The 21,437-nt window shown below is 36.2% G+C and overlaps 1 protein-coding gene across 1 annotated transcript; it reads right to left on the reverse strand.

The window, feature by feature from the left end:
* Positions 1-247: 247 nt before the first annotated feature.
* Positions 248-19,924, reverse strand: PTGER4 (prostaglandin E receptor 4). The gene is made up of 2 exons (XM_044069815.1): positions 18,555-19,924; positions 248-1,400 (listed from the first exon to the last, which is right to left on the reverse strand). Exons 1-2 carry the CDS (start codon positions 19,347-19,349, stop codon positions 810-812), a joined length of 1,386 nt encoding a protein of 461 aa, XP_043925750.1. The 5' UTR covers positions 19,350-19,924; the 3' UTR covers positions 248-809.
* Between the last annotated feature and the right edge of the window lie 1,513 nt (positions 19,925-21,437).

Raw genomic sequence — 21,437 nt, forward strand, 5'->3', positions numbered from 1 at the left:
AATGTCAGTCATTTTTTTTACTTGTCTCCTTCTCAACTGAACAGTTAAATTATATTTGTTGTAAGGCACTCTGTCATCTAGAATGTAACACTGTGCAGTACCTAATGCAATATTTAAAGTCTGAAGTTAAATACCTCTTTTCTAATGAAATTCCGATTAGGGCAATTTCTAAAATGCAGCAATTGTGATTTCAGCATACAGATAATTTCTCAAATACAAAATGGTAAAAAAAAAGCACAACCAGAGAGACGTTTACATATTTTGTATTGCAGATTCAACAGCAGTTTAGTAAAATTAAAAAATATATTTTTTACACCTCTTATAATCCTTCTCACAGAGAAGAAAATATTTTAAATAATTCCATGTCTTAGCCTATTTACATAATTAGAAATTCACATTACTCTTTCAGACAGCTTGATAAAAGATAAAAGGGGTCAGGCAATCAAGACTGTTTGAAATGTTCACAGTGCCTGCCATTTCAGTTACAGTACCAGATGTAAGATCTCTCAGTTCAGCTTTTAACATTCATCCATGAGAAACAAGCAGCAGTTTGAAGGAAAAGTACCAACTTGCAGTATCAGATAAGAAGTGACTAGTATTTCTCCAGGGCCTGGAGGCAAGGATGTCTTACTTCTGTTACAACTGTACATGGCATATACTCAGTAGTTAGAAAATTACCCACAAATATTCCATACTCAGTGGGAAACTATATTAAGACCATAGCTGAAAATTAGTGAGAGACCTCCTGATAAGCATTTTGTCACAATGAACCAAACTTAAATTGCAAGCTTATTTACAGTGGCATGTATTTATATACACTTTTCTGATAAGTCCAAGGATTCACCTGTGAAAGTCACACATAACACATTATCTTTGTGGTCAGAAACATTCTGAGTCTGTGATACGGAGATTGGTTGACTGGTTTCATCTACTAAAGACAAATGTTCTGTGTGCTCTTGACTTAGAGTGCAAGAGCAACCTGAGGTCCTGGATGAAGTATTGTTTGAGCGAGACAGTGCGTCTCCTGTCCCAGCATATATTCTGCTCCCAGAGCTGCTGTCATTTAGTTCTGGAGGATACAGCAAAGTCTGGGATGTGCTGTTAACCTCTTTGAGTTCCCTAGAAACAAACGATGGAGAATGGCTAGAGACTGTTGAAGAAGCTCGTCTCGCTTCTGTACAATTGAAATTGGAATGTGAATGCTGTCGTCCTCCTCCAATTCTGCAAAACAGACACTTAATCTTCTCAATTAGATTGCGAAGTACTGTCTTTCGAAGTATATAGATCCAAGGATCCAGGATAGCATTGACTGAAGCAATGCGGATGGCTTTCAGATCAGGATTTCTATTTATATCTTTCTCTTCTGGTGGTTGATACAGCTGATTAATGAAGACACGCACCTGTAAAAGAAAGCAGAGAGATAAGTATATCTGTTTTGAAAGAATGATTAAAGGCATAAACAACATTCATTGAAACAGTTCACTGGGAAGGTAAATGTGTCTAAAATTAAAATCATCTCTGGAAGCATTGTATAGCCAGAATCAAACAAATGGTCTAAGAAGCATACATGTTCTCAAACTGCAGTTAGTGAGATAAAATCATTTGAAGTTTGTATGCATGCACGTGATATTTATTTTGTTTTTCTGTGAGGGCATTCCTTGTATTACAAACTCCTAAGAAACATCAGTTGGTGAAGAAAGGGTGATTTGCATTCTGAATTCTTAGAGTTTATGTACCTTCCTTAAGTGTACAAACGTACATACATAAGTAAGTGTGCTTGTTGAAACTTATGATTAGTCCACTACCTTGGTTAACAAGCACAAGAAAGAAAGCTTACATGTGACAGAAATGAAACAAGTGAAAAAGGGAACAAATTAGTGTAAATATGTCTACATGTGCATTCTAGTACAGAAAATAAGGAACTGCATGAGTGCATTATGACAGTGACATGACCACACTGCATGACTCGGCTTGGTCACTAAGTCAGAGAAAAGGAACAGAGAAGTGATGAGATGTGGAGTTATGGGGGAAGATGGAGAGACTTAGCTTATCATGGTTTATGTGCAGCAGTGGCTGTAAGCAGATGACAGATGGGGACATTGAAAAAGACCCAGATAAATGATGGAGATTAGTCAGGAGAAAGACATGTACTATAAGCTGAAGGAGCAGAAAAAAATATCAGTATTACTTTGGACAAAACAGAAGAAATAAAGCTGAGAAATGGCGTGCTGATTGGGTGGCTACAGCATATGGCAGTGAGTGACTGGTAGCTGCAAAGCAACAGGGACTGCAGGAAGCAGCTCAAAAAAGTTCTGTGATAAAGGCCCATCTGTAATGGTTACAATTCTTATTCACCCCCAATTAACAGTTAACAAAATACTTTTTCCAAGGTTGCATTCAGGCCTGCTCCATTGTCCCCATGTGGCAGCAATGCCAAACAAATGAATGTTCTTCCGTCTTACCCTAGTTTCAAAGTCTAGGATTTTATACTCATGAGCCATTTGTGACTTCTGAAATGGAGCTAATGCATTTCTGTAGCTGGCTTCATTAAAATCCAAAGTAGTCAGTCTGGCTTCAGTGAGTTCAGGTTCATTTGTTTGTGTATCTTTTTGAACTTCTAGATATTTAATCTTAATCTTCATCACTGTGAGCCCATGAACTGCTACCTTCATATTAACAAGATTCTCTTAGCTGTATTTTATCTGTCAAAGGTAACAGTGTAACTACTGTCTGCATTATTTCTTTATTTACTAAATTTGCTAACTAAGTAAGGCAGCTGTTTTTTTTACCTTGACCAATATGGCAGAGACAGCAATAAGAATCATAACAAATAATATAAGTTGAATTTACAACAAGGCATAAACAATCATAAAGATACAAGTTTAATTGCTCATGTTTTGTTGTAAATTTGTCAATATATATTACATATATTTTAGATGGATGCATACATTGATGTAATACAATTAAAGAGGTAGCACCATGCACATTATTTACAAAATATACATGCAAAGTATATTTTTGCCAAAAAGATCTAAATGAGTAGAGACAATGTCAGCCGCAGTGTGCAACAAAGGACAGACTTAGTATGATTAGCCTTGCATGATATTAGCAGAATTTACATCTGCATTAGTGGAACCCAAGGTGGCATTGTTTACAGTCCATGACTTACTGCTGATGCCTCATAAAAGATCTTCTCAATGCATCAATATACCATTATATTTAAATAAGTTATCTTTAAGATCTTTGGTAAATTTTACATTTCGTTTAAACCCAGGGAGTCTGCAGATTCACTTTTAGCATTATAATTAACTTTAATGTTATTCATCCCATTAACTATTTTAATTTTGCTACTTGTTGCAGCCATATTGCTTATATTATCCAGCTAGTACTCTGATTAACCACATCACTTTCTACATCATGGATAGATTTCAAAGTTACTTTATCAGTATTGCTGCCATGCTTTTAGCAGTTGCATGCAAACTTTAAGTTGTCACAGAGATCAAATTTATTTTGCAAAGGTAAGTTTGATGAGGTGCTTTGCTTATTGCTTCTTCAATTCTTATGATGCAGTCATAGTTTTGTATGCTTTGGCCATCATTCTTTTGTACAGGCATTGTTATTGTCTACATAGGTTCATGGGTGAGTACGAAGCTAACTGCCCTGAAGTGCCATTTTAAGCCTAGCTGTGTTATCCCATTAGGTGCTCTAATTGCTCTTAACATGATTTTATTCCTATACTTCCCATTGGTGAATGAATGCTTCTGGGGTCATACTGCTCACTATTGAAAGAGGGCCTGATGCATGATTGGGCATTTAGGTGCTGCCTCTGTCAGTTAGCAGCACAGGAGGCAGTCCCTGAGCTTTATCTTCACCAATGAATGAATTTCTTCATGTGAAGTGAAAAATACAGAAGAAATGAACTAAGATGTTATTTTTGCTAATATTATCGTAAATCCTCTGTTCCAAAGCACTGCAGCCACATAGGGTCATCATCCTGATCTCATCTCTTCTCCATTCACCCAGTTTTCATTTAGGATACATTCTGTATTCAAAGTATTTTTTGGGGGGTGGGGGTGTCATGAGCTTGACCTTCAAGATATCCCATTACCCAAGTGATATGTTTGTTTCTGGGGTGAGGTTCCATTTCCCATGGCAGAATATCTTTCAATAACCTCTGATTATGTCCAGGTAATGAACACAAAAGGTAAACACTGTCTAGGTTTGGCCAAGATTTTTCTTTTATACCCTGCCCCACCTCTTTCTGGTTGGTGGCAAGCATAATGTATTGTCTACTATGCTGGATCCTAAGGTAGGTGTGTGATTCCACATACCTGTAACCTAGTACACTGCTTTTCTACTTGCCCCTTCATTTTTATTCTGGGTCCCTGACAGGCTATCAGATGTAGCTCTGGCTCTGTAGGACTTCCAGCATCACTTTCTCTCAGGGATTGCCAAGCTGACATTAACCTTTCATTCCCATCCCTTCCTGGTTAGCTTCTGTGGCCACTGGGTGTGCCAGTCAGGTTGACAGGGCTGCAAGCAGGGCTTCAGCCCTCTGTGTCAGTGATCCTGTTTGTATTCAAAATATGTTTTTTGCATCTGTGATCATGTGGATTCATGGTTGTTAGTTTAACCTCAAAATATTGCACTAGAAAACATCACTCTTACAGTCAGACTCTTGCAATATCAAGTAAAATAAATCAATAAAAAAGTGGTGTGTGCAACCCTCACACCTACACTAGTTTGTACAATCTAGTCTCAAAAAGGAGTCACATATGGAGTTATGCCGAACATGGGTAAATTATAAACAGTTATATCTGTATCTGAAAAAAAAAGACAATTAGGTTATAACAGGTGTACAAGTCTCAAATATATCCGACTTAATAAATGTCTGGGTTCTGACTTTGCCTGTTATATCAGAAAATAGTTATTTTGCACTAAAATGTGTAAAAATAAACCATTGAGAAATAAGGTAAAATAGTGAAGCTAATGAATGGCAGTGGGTAGGTAAGTAGTTTAGCAATAATAATAATAATAATAATACATCAATATTATTATTGCTGTTGCTTTTATTATTATTATTATTAATGTCTACTTTTAAACTGCATCATTGGTCAGCTGTTTAATGTTCCCATGCATTGTAAGTTAACAGTTTTCAGCCATACATTTTTGACAATCATTGGCTGCCTGTTAGTTGTAGAGACTACAGGTGACTATATGCACTCCAAGATGTAAGACAAACTGTAGTAGATACATGTAAAAGTGTTTCAAAGATTGGCACTCATTGGTGAACAGCTGTGTTCATCATTCATTACTGGGGTTTATGCCGTTCCATATCTGGGGACATACAGAGTTTGACCATGAAACTCAAGGAATTTACATGTAGCTTAGGACTGATGCCAAAACATTAGGGTATCTCACCTCAGACTTATTTATCTCATGTTTTTCATAGACGTCCTGCAGTTAACATCACTTTTTCTGTGTTTCACAGTTACTAGCATCAATCCGACTCTCCATGTTGGCAGCTCTCAAATAGAACACCAGCCTAATTCATCTTTTGACATTTTTTTTTTGAGGTTGTGACATTTTGTTGTTTGCATATGCATTTTCATTTGTCCCAGTCATGAAATCCAAAACTAAATCTGGTAACACAAACCTCACTTCTAAAGAGACATCTCATTTAGGACGCCCTCAGATATGGTTAGTATTTTAAGTAAATGGTCAGAAAAGCTATTAAGATATCTTCACCAGAGGTGTTTTTACTAAACAAGCGAATGCAAACATACAGCAAGGTGATGAGAGTAAACAGGGCTATATTTCCCTAATAGATTCCTTCCCACCAAAATGACTGAACTGCAACCTGAATGCGATAATCTTGTATCTACTTCGAGCCACCTTTCATTACATTTTACCAAAACCAATGAGTAGAGCGAACTTGTACATTTTTCTAGCTTTGAAAACACTTCTTAGCAATCTTATTCTATACCCACTGAAGAAGTGGTACAGACTAGAGGAGACGCTGGCTATATATTTCAGAATTACACATTAGATAATAATAAGTTTTGTTTCTGAAGTGCTGTTAAACTTAATACATGTTTGCAGTATGGTCACTGTTCTCTAGACCCATAGATTTATGAGATGCTTGCCATTTGAACTCCATGAGGTATGACATCATCACCTTTAATATGACCTTAGGCACAGTGACTGACTAGCTATGTAATCACTCACTGCTTACACGATGCCATTTGAACAGCTGTACTCAAGTACTCATTCACTTTTCTGGGTTGATGTTATAAACAGCTCTAAAAGTACTCAAGCTGCCAGCTTGGAATAAAGAGTTTCAGGTGACCCTACTGGAGCTCACACCAAATGAATGTACGTGATGCTCTTTTTATATTTTTGCTGTGATTTTCAGTTTTCTGAAAACCTTAATGGAGAATAATAAAGTAAAATAATAATAATAATCTTATTAGCAGAAAAAATAAATCAATATTGGTATAGAATTTTAGTGGTTGGTGACAGTAAAAAAAACAACAAAAAACTAACATTAATTCCAAAAGGAATGCTAACTTATTAAATGGCATTTAGTGTAGATGTTGTGAGGTTCTTAAACTACATTCTTGATTTCCAGGGCACTGAATTACTGCATTTACTTACATGATGCTATAACCGAGTGTTGGACGTAGTACACGTTGAAGGGCTTTGGATGAGATGCAACATTATATTTTCTGCTTTTAGCTTGGAAAGTAGCTTTTTAACTTTAATGATTTTCAAATTTACAAAAATATTTTTAAGTGACTAGACTTGTTTTAATATGTTACAAGATCTTATTGCATCCTTAAAATATTCCCTTGTTTGCACTATAAATATAAAATGTAGCTTTTGCAGTTGTCAAGTATGAAGCAACTGTGTTATATAAATACACATATACAGATGTCATTTTGTAAGGTCTCTACAACAGACAACACAGAGAGACGTGAGCTGAATGTAATAACCATAAAAGGACCAGCAGACTTTACACTATCACTAAACCTGTTGCGTTACTTGTGATATTTCATGCATTACAGTTTTCACACATATTTGAAAATCTTTTCATTTTGCCTACCGCCATCTAAGTAACTTTGAGCAACCAAAATGTTTTTGGTAGATAAATATCTCTACGCAATGCTTTTGCTCTCATCTTTCTGTCATACGTTTCAGTGTTTGACTTTACTGTAGACCATTTGCATTACCACCCCACTTTTTGAATTACTTTATAAGTTTGCCTCCCACACTTCTTTCTGAAGGTGGTTCTTTTGTGATTTTATACAACTTGCAAAAGTATATGGAATGCCATCAAATGAGATGAAAAAGATGTGCATATTTAAAAAAATGCAGATAATTTGCATACCATATGAAAAAAAAAGTCTTATTGAGCTGTTGTACTTGAGTGTGAATTTGGCTCACTGTGTAATTCAACAAAATATACAAATTTATTTAACCATTTACACAGCACTGTATCTTCAGACCAGAGTACCTGTTCTGATGTTTTCTAATCCCCTATGATATGCTACTGCATGACTCTGGCTGGCAACATGAATTTTAATATACTCTTGAGCTCAGCCCTCAGCTGTACCTGATTTTCAGGAAAAATCTCGCTGATTTTCCTTTACGATTATGCTCTGCCCCTCCTAATTCCTCCTAAAACTGGTAGTTTTGGGAGAAAAAGAGGTGGATTACACTTACTAAATAATGACAGTTGGTAGTTATAGGCATCTTTTACTTCCAAAATATGCATGATAGTTTACATTCTGTTATTCTGTCAATTTCTTTCAAGTTAAAAGAAGTAATATTTTAAAAAATGACTCTGATTGTCCCTTATTATCTCTGGATTTGGCCATTCTTCTGGAGGTAAGAGGCTGAGAACTATGCACTTGAGTTCAGCTCTGGTAGCTCTGAAAAACTGTCTCTGTGTTTCTGTCTCTCACACAAAAGACTGTGTGTATGAACCTACTGCTCTGTGTTCCTGTGGATTTTATTAACAGTTCTGCTAAATAAGTTCTTGACCAAATAGATCTGCTTGTTTCAGACATTTGTATCATTAACCATATCTATTTTTAGTGTGATTTTTCAGCGCCTTGGTGTCACAGACTGTTTCCTGTTTTAGTTAATCTGCTCATCTTGAGAAATAATATAGTATTAATTTATGATACTTTAGCTTTATTTCATAACTACTGAAACTGGCAGATTATCTGTAGTATACTGACTCAGTTGCCTAAATCTAACAGCTTGCATAAAATGATAATAATGACTATGAAAATGATGCTACTTACAATTTCTGTTTCTTCATTTAGAGCATTTATTAGTTGAATGTTATTTTAACTGTATGTCATTGAAAGCCAGACATCAAACTTAGTGTTAATATTCATTTTGCTCCTAACGTCATTAGTGACATGACTTGAATGTTACTGAAGGTACAGAAGTACTTGTTTGTCAGCACTTTTCATCCTTGCACGCCGTCAGCTTGAGAGTTATAACTTTCACCCTTATTCATCATACAGTGATGCTCACTTTAACCAAGTTTTCAGCATGCAAAAGAAATACAAATCCCCTAAGTAAACTTTCCAGTAGCTTTATTTCTTAAACTTAAATGAGACATAGTATGCAGGAAATATTGTTGCCTCAGTAAAGAATGGGAAAAAAAATGGAACCAAAGAAGGTATTTTAGTGGTTTCAACATGTTCATAATTATGATAGTTCAGTCTCAGTTTCTGATTATTTATGGGCTGAAAGAACATCATATTTTATAAAAGCCCATTGTGGAAGACGTGAATAACCGTTGTGAGAATCATAATGCATCTTAGAATTAGTCACTTGAAAATGGGATTTTGTTTTTAACTGTCAGACAACAGTATTTACATTTAGTATTTTAGTTTTGTCTGAGACTGTTATTCATTTCCAAAAGATTCATAATAATGCTACTCTACAGATGAAGTCAACTTATTTTAAGTGAGAGTGCGCATATATCAGCACAGCTCACTCCAAGGGTATGTCTGAAAATTATTTTTCCTAAATTTGTTGTGTTCCTAATTTATCAAGTGACAAATTATGAGGCTCACTGATGGAATATCACTCCATGTGTGTGTGTGTGTGTGTGTGTGTGTGTGTGTGTATGCGCCACGTGTGTGTGTGTGTGTGTGTGTGTGTGTGTGTGTGTGTGTGTGTGTGTGCATTTGTGTGCGTGCGTGTGTGTAATTTGACCTTGATCACTATGCAGAGGGTTTCCTAGCTCAAAGGATACTTAAGGTAAAACTCAACCGCTGTCTGTCCAGAGGCTCTTGTTGGCCCAGTGGCAGTAACACCAGCATGGTATACTGGTGGTCTTGGGTTCAAGTTCCAAATGAGAGCTAGTATCATCCTTTCACTTCTATGATTCCCAGTAAGTAAACACTGATGGTAGGCTCAAAGCAAGCACATGACAGCAGACAGAATTAGGTGTAACAGAAGCCAGTATATGCAAAACATATGGGCACCAAATGTTTCATAGAAAACTTGGCTTAAAAAAGGTACTTATGCAAAACAGTTGGCAGTATGACATAGTTAATTCAAAATGAAAATCATGAACCTGAGCACAGGATGCATTTGAGATAAGGGATGCAAAAGTTTTTTTTTTTTTTTTTTTTTTTTATTAAGATGACAAGTACTTTATATACATCCTCAACTTGGTTACTTATCTTTTAATGAATGCAGTAAAGCAAGCAAAGACAAAAAAATTGCTGACATCTAATTAAAGTTCTAAAAAGGTCCAGTTGCACAAACTGGTGGATTTGCAGATGAGAAAGATTTCAGAAAATGGGCAGATTTGAAATTACCAATATGGATTCAGCATAGGTTTGCAGTTAAGGAAAGGATATGCATTTATGCATTCAGTGAAAAGTATGGACTTCTGGTATACTGGAACTTAAGTGGGGTAAACTAGCAAAAAAAAAAAAAAAAAAAAAAAACCCCAAAGACCCCCCCCCCCCAAAAAAAAAAAAAAAAACAGTACTTCAGAAAATAGGAGCAGGCTAAAATTACTAGTTCAGCATTTTTGGTAATATATCACCATTAGGTGGCAGACTTGCATCATGGAAGAGAAACAGTTGGCCCACTCACATTAATTGGGTTTAGTTAGCCAGATTCTTCTGCCAAGCAGGTATTGAAAACACATGGTCCATTTATTTGGCTACAGAAAATAAATTTCCTTTTTTATGCTGCTGTAAAATGGATGAACTGCAGCTGGAGAAATTGGTTGCCTTTGCTATAATGAACTGCATATATTTTGTCATTCACATAGAGGTTTATGCCAGAAATTATCCCCTCTCCTACTTGTCTGTATACAGGTATTGACATGTACAAAACACAAAGTATTTTGAACTAAAGAACACAGTTTGAAAAAGCGAGGGAATGCTTGCTAAGAAACACAGCCCATTTCTCACTTTAATGAATATGTTTCCAAATTAGGCTAATATCCTTCCTTAACTTACATGTTATTAAAACTGCTTTTACCCTCTCTACTGCTTGTTAAGAAAGCTTTTGTTCCATGTGTTCACCACCCTATCTGTTTGCAAATGCATCTTGCTATTACTTACGTCATCCCTCTTAGTTTTACAGTTTTTTTACCTTATTTCTTCTTTAGTTATTTTTCTGACTAGTACTAGTCATATTAGTCACATGACTGTTTTCATAAGTTCTCTTAGCTTGCCTCTCCAAAATCATGTTCATATATATTCCATTTTCCCTTTGTGTATTGCAAGAGGACTGTTAGTAGACATTAGAATGTATGATTCCTATTTTAAGCTAGTGTTTGTGGCTTTGCAGACAGTTTGGCAAGCTAGAAGCCGGAAAGTTGTGTGATACAGATCCAAACTGGCCATCTGATTTGAGAAATGTAGTAATGCAGAAGTGCATAAAGTTTGCACAGCTGCGCTTATCAGGTTCCAGCATGTGTGTGAGAAGCCAAGCAGAGGACCCTTTGGATGATTCTTGAACATGTTTTAGTTCAGTATTTTCATACACAGATTGTTCACCCTGACAAAGCTGTGAAACATCACAATCCTGTATTGCTAGGATTAATAGTGTGCTAAAAAATGATCACAGAAAAAGTGTTTGGTGTATAAACATACTTTTAGCAGTAGTTGTAGGGATGACTGCAGTAACAGAATGAGTTTATTAAGCCATTAAGATCTGCATTAAGTGCAGCATTTTAGGGATTGAACAGACTGTGGGGAGTTGGTTGTCCATTAATATTAATGTTAGCTGTCTATGTATACTTTTAATAAATGTATACTTTTAATAATCAGAATGTCACCTCCTATAACTCCTTACCGGTAGTGCAAGACCTAATGCTACAGATCCTGATACTTCAAAAAAATGAAGATGCAATTCCAACAAAAGGACAATTCTGTGACTGACTGTTACACCTTTACAGCATTTTTGCAGGAGGTCTCCATGCTCCATATCTGTTATGTATATATACTAACTCAGGGAAAACTGTATCTTGGAAAAGGAAGACTAGTCCAGGTATTAGTGTTAGCATAGATTTGTTCTAATTAAAGTCTCACTGTTTGGATTAAAATGGTAATAGTCTTTGGATTTTCAGTAGCATCTAGTCCTTAATTTGTTTCTACAGTGGAGACTCAGGGACTCATGGACTGACGCAATGTTCTTATGACATGGTGGTACTACTATTTGTACTCCGCCACTAATAACAGCACCAAATATGTTTGTGAGCATATTTGTACCATCCCCTATTTTAGTCTGCATGACAGAGACCCTGTCCAACTTAACCAGGTATTGTTTTATAAAGGCAAATTATTGATAGGTGGAGGGCTGCCATTCATCCTGTTTTGTCACAGTTTCTGACATCTGTACATATTCCCATGTATATATATATATAGACTAAGACCTTTCTTGGACTGGTAAACATCAATAGGAAGTTCAAAATGCAGATGGATAGCATTCTTTGAAATAGGACCATCTGCTTAAATATATTAAATTCATTATATATTTGTCCACAGGATAATGTTGTCTTTGTTGCAATTACCATACATAGTTTATTTGATTCATGTGCTAACTCAGTGCTTGCTAGCTAAATGTCTGAGCATCGCTTTACACACATAACTCTACATTAAGGTAAACAATAGACTGTTCCAAGTATCTGTAGCTTTGTGGTTCTGTACATTAAACCCAGATACAGTCTATTTCGCTATATTTGAAGATATCCAAGAATGCCACAGCCTTGTTCCCTGGATAATAACATATTTTTTTAGTGCTAGCTCAGTAATGAAGTTATCCTGAGGCAGTAATTCAGGTTCCAAATCTGTACCTTACCTTCTATGAGGATGCCTACTTTTACTTTGAATTTATTCATATTAGTACTATGACATACATGCGGAACAGTTTGTACCAGAACCTTAGTAGTTGTCTTGCCGCGGGCCTACACATTTTCCTTTTGATGCTGGCATCTAAGTTCATATGTACATACTTCTTATGCTAGACATGTGCATCAGATCTATTGTGAATCAGAAGGGATCAGCTCGGAAAAAAAACTTACACTGTAATGTAAGTTTCCCCCTAAATAAACAGAAGGGGAGCAAAAAATAGCAACTGTGATTTTGGATTACTTTCTGTTTCATTTATCATAGTAATCCGTTTGCCGTAATACAGTTGCACTGTCTCCAGCTAGATAAAAAATCCAGTTAAATAGGAGCAAAATGCTGCTTTGTGTTTTGTTACTGGTCTAATCAGTGATTAATATAGAGGAATCACAGTCTACTATATCGGTAGAATCGAATGTGCTCTCCTTGTTTTCTTACCACTGTCAACACATTCTGGTCTAAACTGAGACCTTTTTGTATAATTGGACCGTGATGCCTGGTTTTAGCTGGAACTTTTGCTTCTACTTTCTTAGGATAGTTTACATTTCTTATAATGAAATTATCTGGAGTGAATGCAACCAACGTGCTATAGAAACTCCTCTTGCATGGATGCAGACATAAAATGAGGTCTGTGATGTTGATACAAGTGTATATCCGTCTTAGTGATAGTTATATACAATATCCTTCAGATAAAGACAAGGACCCCTCCTTTTTTGTGCCGTGTTTTCTAATATGGTGTCTAACACTGCCTTTGTAACTAAGGTATACTATAAATGAAATCACACATGTTTTAGGATAGCACCTACCATTACATATGCTATGGATAATTCTAATTCCAGTACAGATATTTTACTATACAATATTTTCCACAAATTAAGAGCACCATTTTCATTACTTAGCCCAGAGTATTTTCATAAATTATCCACAGGTAGGCCAAAGATAGATAAATAAATAAATATAAATGAAAATAAAACAAAATAAGAGTTCCCTGTTAGCCAGTTATTGAAAGCAATGATGTTTTCCTGCATTAATGTGTTACAATGAGTAAAGGCAGTAGTTTACATGATTATCATGTTGCATTATCAGTAGGTATTACTAGCTGTTGCTTCTTGTCAGATAAGGTACACTACTTTATGATATCCCCAAATAAAGAATTATAAGTTTACTTTTCAGAATATTCCTTTAACTATTAAACCTCTGAAGTCTATATTCAGCTCCTGAAAGATATGTTGCAATGCACTGAATTGACCTTTTCCTTTCCCCAGAAAAGACATGTTAAATTAACAACAGCAGCAAGTGGTTAGTTTGAAACAGAAATAGGAGACAGAACTTTGCATTGCAGTGAGGGCTGTAGCAATACTACAATAGCAAAGGTGTAATAAATCCAAACTTTGACTTCTCTCTGGCTCTTTGACCAATGTCTGATGAAAGTAGCGATTACAGAATTAATGCTTGTCCTCGAGTGGTACATGGTTAGGTATAAGATGCATGTTCACACATTTTTGCATGTTTAATTGCTACAGTCAGTGGAATGTAAGATGATCATGGATTTGTAGAAAGCACTCACATAAGTGGTATGCAAGATAGTTATGTTAGTATAATTGGGGTAATTATAACAGTTCAGGGGGCAGTGTAACAGGGCTGTGGACATTTGTTGTAGAAACATTGTCATACCAGAAGCATTATCTGCAATGTCCTGAACAATATAAAGATATTTTATTTCTAATTCCAAAGGCCTGCATTCAGCAGAGTACGGAATTCCTTAGAGTGCACTCATTGGCATAATTCTTTTTTGAATATCCTTCATATTTATACAAGGTACACCTTTTGGACAGATTTTTTTTTGGCTATTACTTGTGGGGCTGCATTTTTTATTATTTTCTAGTGTTGGCATTTTGACTCCAGTCTTTTATAATCCTGTCACGTGCTTTAGTCTAAGACAAAAACCAGTATAAGACTATTTTTTATTATATTGGGCTTTCTTTTTAAAATGTGGAAAGGAATTTCCTTAAAATAATGATTATTCTGCCTTGAATGCATAAAACTATGTTCAGAAGGTGTCAGGCATTTATCTCAAATTAGTTTGTCATACAGAGGCCAAGCCTCCTGCACTCCCGCAGCACTTGTGCCATAAATATAGTCACTTCTAAACTCACCACTACTTTTATACAAGCAAAATTTTTTTTTTTTTTTGGCAAAATAAATAAATAATTGCCTTCTTTTATGAGTTGTCGAATTACTATTTTTAGAAGTTGTGTTTTACAAGAAATTACATCCTTTGGAAAGCTATCTGCTTCTACCTTCACATTTCATTTTTCAGGGTGATGACCAATATAGAACATGATGCGTTAAATAGAAGTCTCATCAGTTGTTTTAATGCTGCTTCATGTCCATTTGTAATAGAACCTGTGGCACTTAAGTGCGAGCCATGGAATTTTATTCTCCAGTAAACGTCACACTCATTATCTATTATGCTACATTACTTCAGATGTAAAAGGGCTGTAATAAATACTAATACAACAGTACTGTTACTAATTATTGTAACAGTGCTAAGAGAAGTCATACTGCCAGTATTTGCAGCTGGGTGGACCGAAACATCATGAACAACTGCTGCTCACCATTTGCCCTCTGCTGGGATTTGAACCTGTTCTTCTCTAGCATTCAATATGCTATGGTATGCTGTAGCTACAGACCCAGTACACATTGAGTATGTAGGAGCTTACTTAAATGACATCTGGTTTGTATTTTCGTATTTTGATGCTCTATAACAGTGTTTTCTTCTTTGCTATTTGCTGTCTTGTTACCACGTTGTTTCTGATACAAGAACAGGCTTTGCCTGAAATATTTCCATCCACTTTTTTGTTCATTCTTATATGTGTACAATTGGTGTACACTTGTGTCTAGCTATAATCAAGACAGAAAAGCAAACAGCCAGTAGAATAGTTTTATAATGTTTAGGAACTTGTGGCAGAATTAGTGTGTATATGGAAGCATGTTTGAACTGACAGCATTTAAATTATACAACAATAGAAGAAAAAAGGGAAGTTTTTCACAGGATGGCGTCACTGAGCTTCTGTAGTGTGTAGGGTCGTACAACTAACTTTTACAGAGACGAGTATTTTCAGCAGTTATGAAGTATATTGCAGATGTGACTTTTTCTCATTTACTTTTGAGAGCAGTGCTGATTGTATTATATCCTGTGAATGTGTAGCACGCCAATATAAGCAATAATCAGTAAAATATGTTAGCAATCTGATTATGCTCCGCTGAGGGGCAACTTGATTTCTGTGTTCATTTTTGATATTTATTTCTAGATCTACTGAGTGAATCTTTATTAACAAGGAATGGCAGACTATGACTCAGGGTCCTGTGGTCAGAGTTGAGTTATGCCAAGGTCATAAACATTACAAGTCAGAGACAAACACAGTTAAGTAGAAGATAGACTGAAGTTAAGGAAACAACATAACTATAAGACAAAATAAACAGGGTAAGCATTAAACATGTTTAAATGAGCCAGTACCTCTAGGGGAAATTACAGTCATGCTTACAAAACATTTTTTAATAGAATTTAATTTGTGCTGCAAAAAGTTACATGCTATAAAAACATGTTTGAAATAGTCATCTTCAATGAATTTGTATAGTAAATTAGGATTTCTTTAGATGATGTTATTGTTTCATTGTGCAGTAGTACTGTACTTTTTCGGTTAAGAATGCTTGACGCATTCTAGACCCCCTATGATCTCAGGAGTTCCCTGTCAAATGAAAAAGGAAAATGTATGTACACACTTTCACATGGGAAACATAAAAACAAGCACCCAGTTTAGGTAAGAATTAACACCCCATTTTGCCTTAAACAAGGCTACAATGTATCATTTTATCTGTAGAAACATTGGAACGTGAGTCCTCGGCAATGACTGGTACATTAGTTTGCTGCAGTGTCAGTTTTCTTTCTCATTTGTAATCTTTCGGTGACTCTTGGGGAAATTAGATGACTGGTGCGACTGCCCTTTTGTCATCCCCATATCTCTGCTAGTAGTGACTGGGGGATTTCTCATATCAAGAGTCTGTGGTACAGACATGACAGTGACATCACACTACTTAGAAACAATAAGAATTGGCATCTACTGAGAAAGTCAGTTGATATACGCATTTCTGTCAAATGTAGTATAAATGTATAATCTTTTTCATCCTTCCTTTTGTTAAGTTCAGAGAACATGATCAGGGAGAATGTGTTTAAACTGTGGAACATCTGTGTTTGCTTAAAGATTTAGACCTAATTATCTGGAGGTGGCCTTACAGCTCATTTAAGTTGCCAAAACTTGTTTATGTGCGTTTCTGACAATTTCCATAACCCAATTTATCGATACAATCATTTTAGCTACAGTAGGGCCCCCATAAGTTTTGTGGAGTATTTTCTCATACCATTATCCCAAACATCTGCCACTCTTTCTAAGAAGAAACATTTCCCAATGCCATGCATTTGTCAGAAAGGTATAACGTGATTCTGATTTCTCTGTCCCTTTACAGTTAAAGTTGCCACTCATGCTTTTTCTTTTGTGTAGGAGGAATATGTACATATCCCACACATGCTGTGTTCTCCTACTGATACACACACACACACACACACACACACACACACACACACACACACACACACACACACACACACACACACACACACACACACATAAACTCTCTCTCTCTTGATTGGTACTATGTCCAAAGTTACTACCAGCCTAACCTTAATGGATTTCTTCATTATATCTCTGTTCAACTTATCGTTGGCAGAATGCAACTGCTTGGTTACATTAGCCTACTACTGTTACTGTTTCTGTATACATAAGATATGAAAACATTTCTACTATCTACGTTACCAATGGAATTATCTGCATATCATAATCACACATGTCTTTCAGTATCTCATCTCTTATACTACATGACCCCTGGCAACTTTAAATAATTATTATTACAATTATTTATTGTATCACAGCTATTTTTTTTCTTCCAGGCACAGTTTACTTTACATATGCAGTTATTAGTGAGGACATAATAATGGGTCTGCTAAAGGACATAGTGACTACTAGGTTGCTTTCTCATGCCCTCACCTTACTGATATCAGTTTTTGCTGTTTATCTAGAACTATACAGAGGCTAAATGAGTTTCTAAATAAGCTGCAGTCCTGATGGTATGTGTTTGATTCCCATAGGCTTTGCTGTTCATATAGTTTGTGAACTTGTGACAAAAGTAACCAAATGATTTGGCTGTTGTGATTTACCTTGCTAACATGATTTTATAATCAAATAATCACAAACAAACACACACACACACACACACACACACACACACACACACACACACACACAAACACACACACTCACAAACTCTTGTGCAGTCTAGACCTGCTGACATTAAAATGGCTACTGAAATGCCTTCTGTAATGTATGTACTGCCCACCGTACTAAGATCCTAATGTATGAACTTGACCAGATTACTTCCTGCATTCAACAGTACTGCATTCTTTGTGATCATCAGGAGAGATACCTTTGGCTTTCTAGAAGTTTGCATTTTTGTCCCTTTAACAGATATAACATCTGGTAATGACAGTTCCTGGTCATCTGCAAGATGTAGTGAAAATTATTTGGCACAGTATTATTTTAATAGTTATATTAGGGATACCTTCACTTGGCACTGTTAAAATATATGACTTTATAAGACAGTTTATAGACCAAATGCCCTTTATTTCCTTGTGGTAGCAATCAAATGAAATATTACTGTCTTTCTATAAATTTGTACATAAATATACACAATGTCTACTGTTCTGAACACCTGCAGTGCTTACACCTCAAGTTCTGTTCACTTACAGCTTACAGTTACAACTGCTTGTACAGTGTTTAAGAACTAAAGTAAATGGGTGCTTAAAATCTCTACAGTTTGCTTTTTAATGTCACTGCATACTTGTAGCAACACGTAAAGAATGTATTGTGAGACAAGGATGCAGGACAAATATTTTCATGTGGTTCATCTTTATTAAAAAACAACAAAAAAGAAAAGTTTAGCTTCGTTACAAATCAGTGGCATTCTACGTTCAAAACCAAATAGATTTCCTCCAGCAGTGTTCCCCCAATCTTTCTGAAAGCATCAGTATGTCTGACTTACCACCAGTGGGATGGAGCATATTACAACCACAATTGAAATTGCTATGAGCAAAATAACCATCTGGATTTCTGCCCCAGCCATTCGATGGAAACTCCTGCGCTGCCGTAGATCAGCAAGTCTATGGTCTGTACCCAATGATGTCCGCCTGACGAATTGCCGGTGCATCTGTATCAGTGCCACACATACCATGATATTGCAGATCACAGTAGCCAGGATCAGGAAAGAATTGAACCCAGCATACATGTAAGAGAAGGCAGCATGTCTGGTAACATTAGTTCTCCAGTCTATGAAACACCATGTATCTGGGTAGTGTTTAATGGACTTTCCAAGTCCCATGCTAGGTAAAGCACAGAAGAGGACATTAGAGATGTAAATCGCAAAAAGTGTCAGCCCTGCCAACTTTTTGTCCACATACTGGTTGTAGAAGTATGCATGGTTAATAGCCAGGTACCTTTCAATGGACATTGCACAAATAATACTTAGCCCAGAAAGATTAAAAAACAAGAGTATGAAGGAAGTGTATTCACACAAAGGATCCCCACCAGGCCATTTTTTGTTCACGTAAGTGACAATGGTTACTGGGCTCACCAAACATGTTCCCAATAGGTCAGTGACTGCAAGACCACAAACTAAGGTGTAAAACGTTGTCTCTTTTTGCTCTTTACGGGACTTGCAAAGCACAATAATTGCAATCAAGTTCCCCACCACTCCAAAAATGAACATAATGGAAGGGATTATGGGGGGAGTTGCACCAATGATACTTCCTGAAGAATTGGAATAATTGCCTAAAGTCATTCTGTAAGCTAAGATTGCAAACTACTCACTTTCCAAAGATGATTTAACAACCCGAGAAAGCTGGCTGCAAAGTGAGAAGACAAAAAGAAATTTTGCAAAGTGGTAGTCCAAAAAAGAAACTTATTTATCTTTCTTAACACATAGGCAGCTGCCTTAACATGGGAATGCTTTCAGGTTGCATTCAGATCTTATATTTAATTTTGATCCATTGTAATTGCACAGTTAAACCATTCCAGAATGCTTGCAACAAATTACAGTTCCGAAATGCACAGTGACTGACTTTTGCTTTAACGATTTAGTAACTCCTGTTAAGAACACAGCAAAGTACAAGTTGGTTAAGAAGCTTTCCTGTTTTCTAGGTATAATACCAGTTTTTTCAAAGATCGTCTGTCTTGTTATTTACTCAATGATTTAATGCTGATATTGTTTTGTTCCTGATGCACGTTCTGAAACAACCGCATATTAGTTTTCTTCCCTGAAGAGAAAGGGTCCAGCTTAACAGAATCAACATGTGCTTGTTTGGCAAGTTTCTGTCCTTCACACTCTCTGTGGACCTTCTGTGTGCTATGAATTTGTCTCAGGACTCATCTCACATACCTCACAGTGCAGCTCATTAATATTAACGAATATTTGCTCTTGGACTGGATTGCTAGACTCAGGCTCTGCCCACTGACTGCAACACACCCCCTTTTTCTAATCTTTAGCCTCTTCACTCAGAAGTTTGAAGCTGCGTAGGTTCCTGCTTCTGCTTTTTAGAAGGAAGCTTACCACTTAGAAATAGCAGTGCATCTATGTGAGGCCAAACTGTCGAGCAAAGAAGGTGTGGGGCAGGATGTTCTCTGTTTTTTATTAGACTTAAACACCCTGAACATTTTGCTTGTACTTTTGACCTCATCACAGGACTTCTGGTCTTAAACGTGTAAGATCTGTAATATATATCAAATATCTTTGACATTATTTTTTGTTCAAATCTCATCTGAGCTCAGCCTGTGCAGTTCTAACACAGACATGTCAACACTTTTCAATTTCAATATGTAGGATTTGTTTGTCGCCAGTTTTCACTTTACATTACACTGTAAAAAATCAAGTTGTAGAAAGTAATTTCTATATGGTATTTTTAATTGTTTTAAATAAGTTTCACTACAGTGATCCACTTTTTGCATAATATGAGTGTGGAGTGCATTACCATCTGCCAGTAGGGGGCATGCTTTCCAAGAATCTTTTCTCTTTTAAAATATGTTAATTTTTATATCCAGCCTTAACTGCACAATAACAGACGCAAGTCTTAGTGATTATGCATCTCTGCTCTGGAATTGCTTCTTAAGATATCTGTTAGCATGTGTTTTTCTTCTGCCAAACTCACTGAAAATTAATTCTTTTTTACAACAACTTTAGAAGTGAAGTTATACTATACACACACTTTTTTTTTAATGTAAGAAAGAAAAGGAGAGCTCTCCTGTCCTGGTGTTTGTACTCCTGTTGTCACCTAGATTCCTGAAGTAATTGACATTTGGCAGGGCAAATACACTCAGTTTAAAATGTAACTCAATTTTAGTGGGGCACTTGTACTATAGTGAAGTCTTTCTGGGTGTGGTGAGTCCTGACATGTGTTTTTCATACTTTACATTTTCTGGGTCACAGGAAATAATTATAGAGCCTCTGAAAATGAAGATTTGGAATGAGAATACAAGTGTCTGTTAGAAGGACACAGGACCTATGTCACTATGAATTCCCAGCACTCAGGTCAGCCACGTTATACAAATCTGATGTATGACTTAGTGTCTTGTTAGAAAAAGGACACAGGACCTATGTCAGAATGAATTCCCAGCATTCAGGTCAGTTGTGTTATACAAATCTGGTGTATGACTTAGTGTGAACAGACTACACAAAAACATAGAACGGTAAGTAAGATGACTGTTTGACACACACAGGCTGCCCATTTCCTTACATGCTGTATAAGCTACAGATCTTACTAAACAGATAATTTGTTTAACCTTTTCCCATACTTCTTTATGGTTATATATATATATATATCTGTCCCATACATTCTGGAACTCCTTTACTGTTTCTGGGCCTTATTTTCCATCA

The sequence above is a fragment of the Protopterus annectens genome, chromosome 1.part0 (genome assembly GCF_019279795.1).
Source record: "Protopterus annectens isolate FY-2018-M chromosome 1.part0, PAN1.0, whole genome shotgun sequence".
In the NCBI taxonomy this organism is placed as follows: Eukaryota; Metazoa; Chordata; order Ceratodontiformes; family Protopteridae; genus Protopterus; species Protopterus annectens.

Coding starts and splice junctions, on each gene's coding strand:
- PTGER4 (XM_044069815.1), bottom strand. CDS start 19,349: ATGACTTTAGGCAATTATTCCAATTCTTCAGGAAGTATCATTGGTGCA. Junction 1,401..18,554: donor TATGCTCCATCCCACTGGTG/GTAAGTCAGACA, acceptor TTTCTTTTACAG/GTGCGTGTCTTCATTAATCA.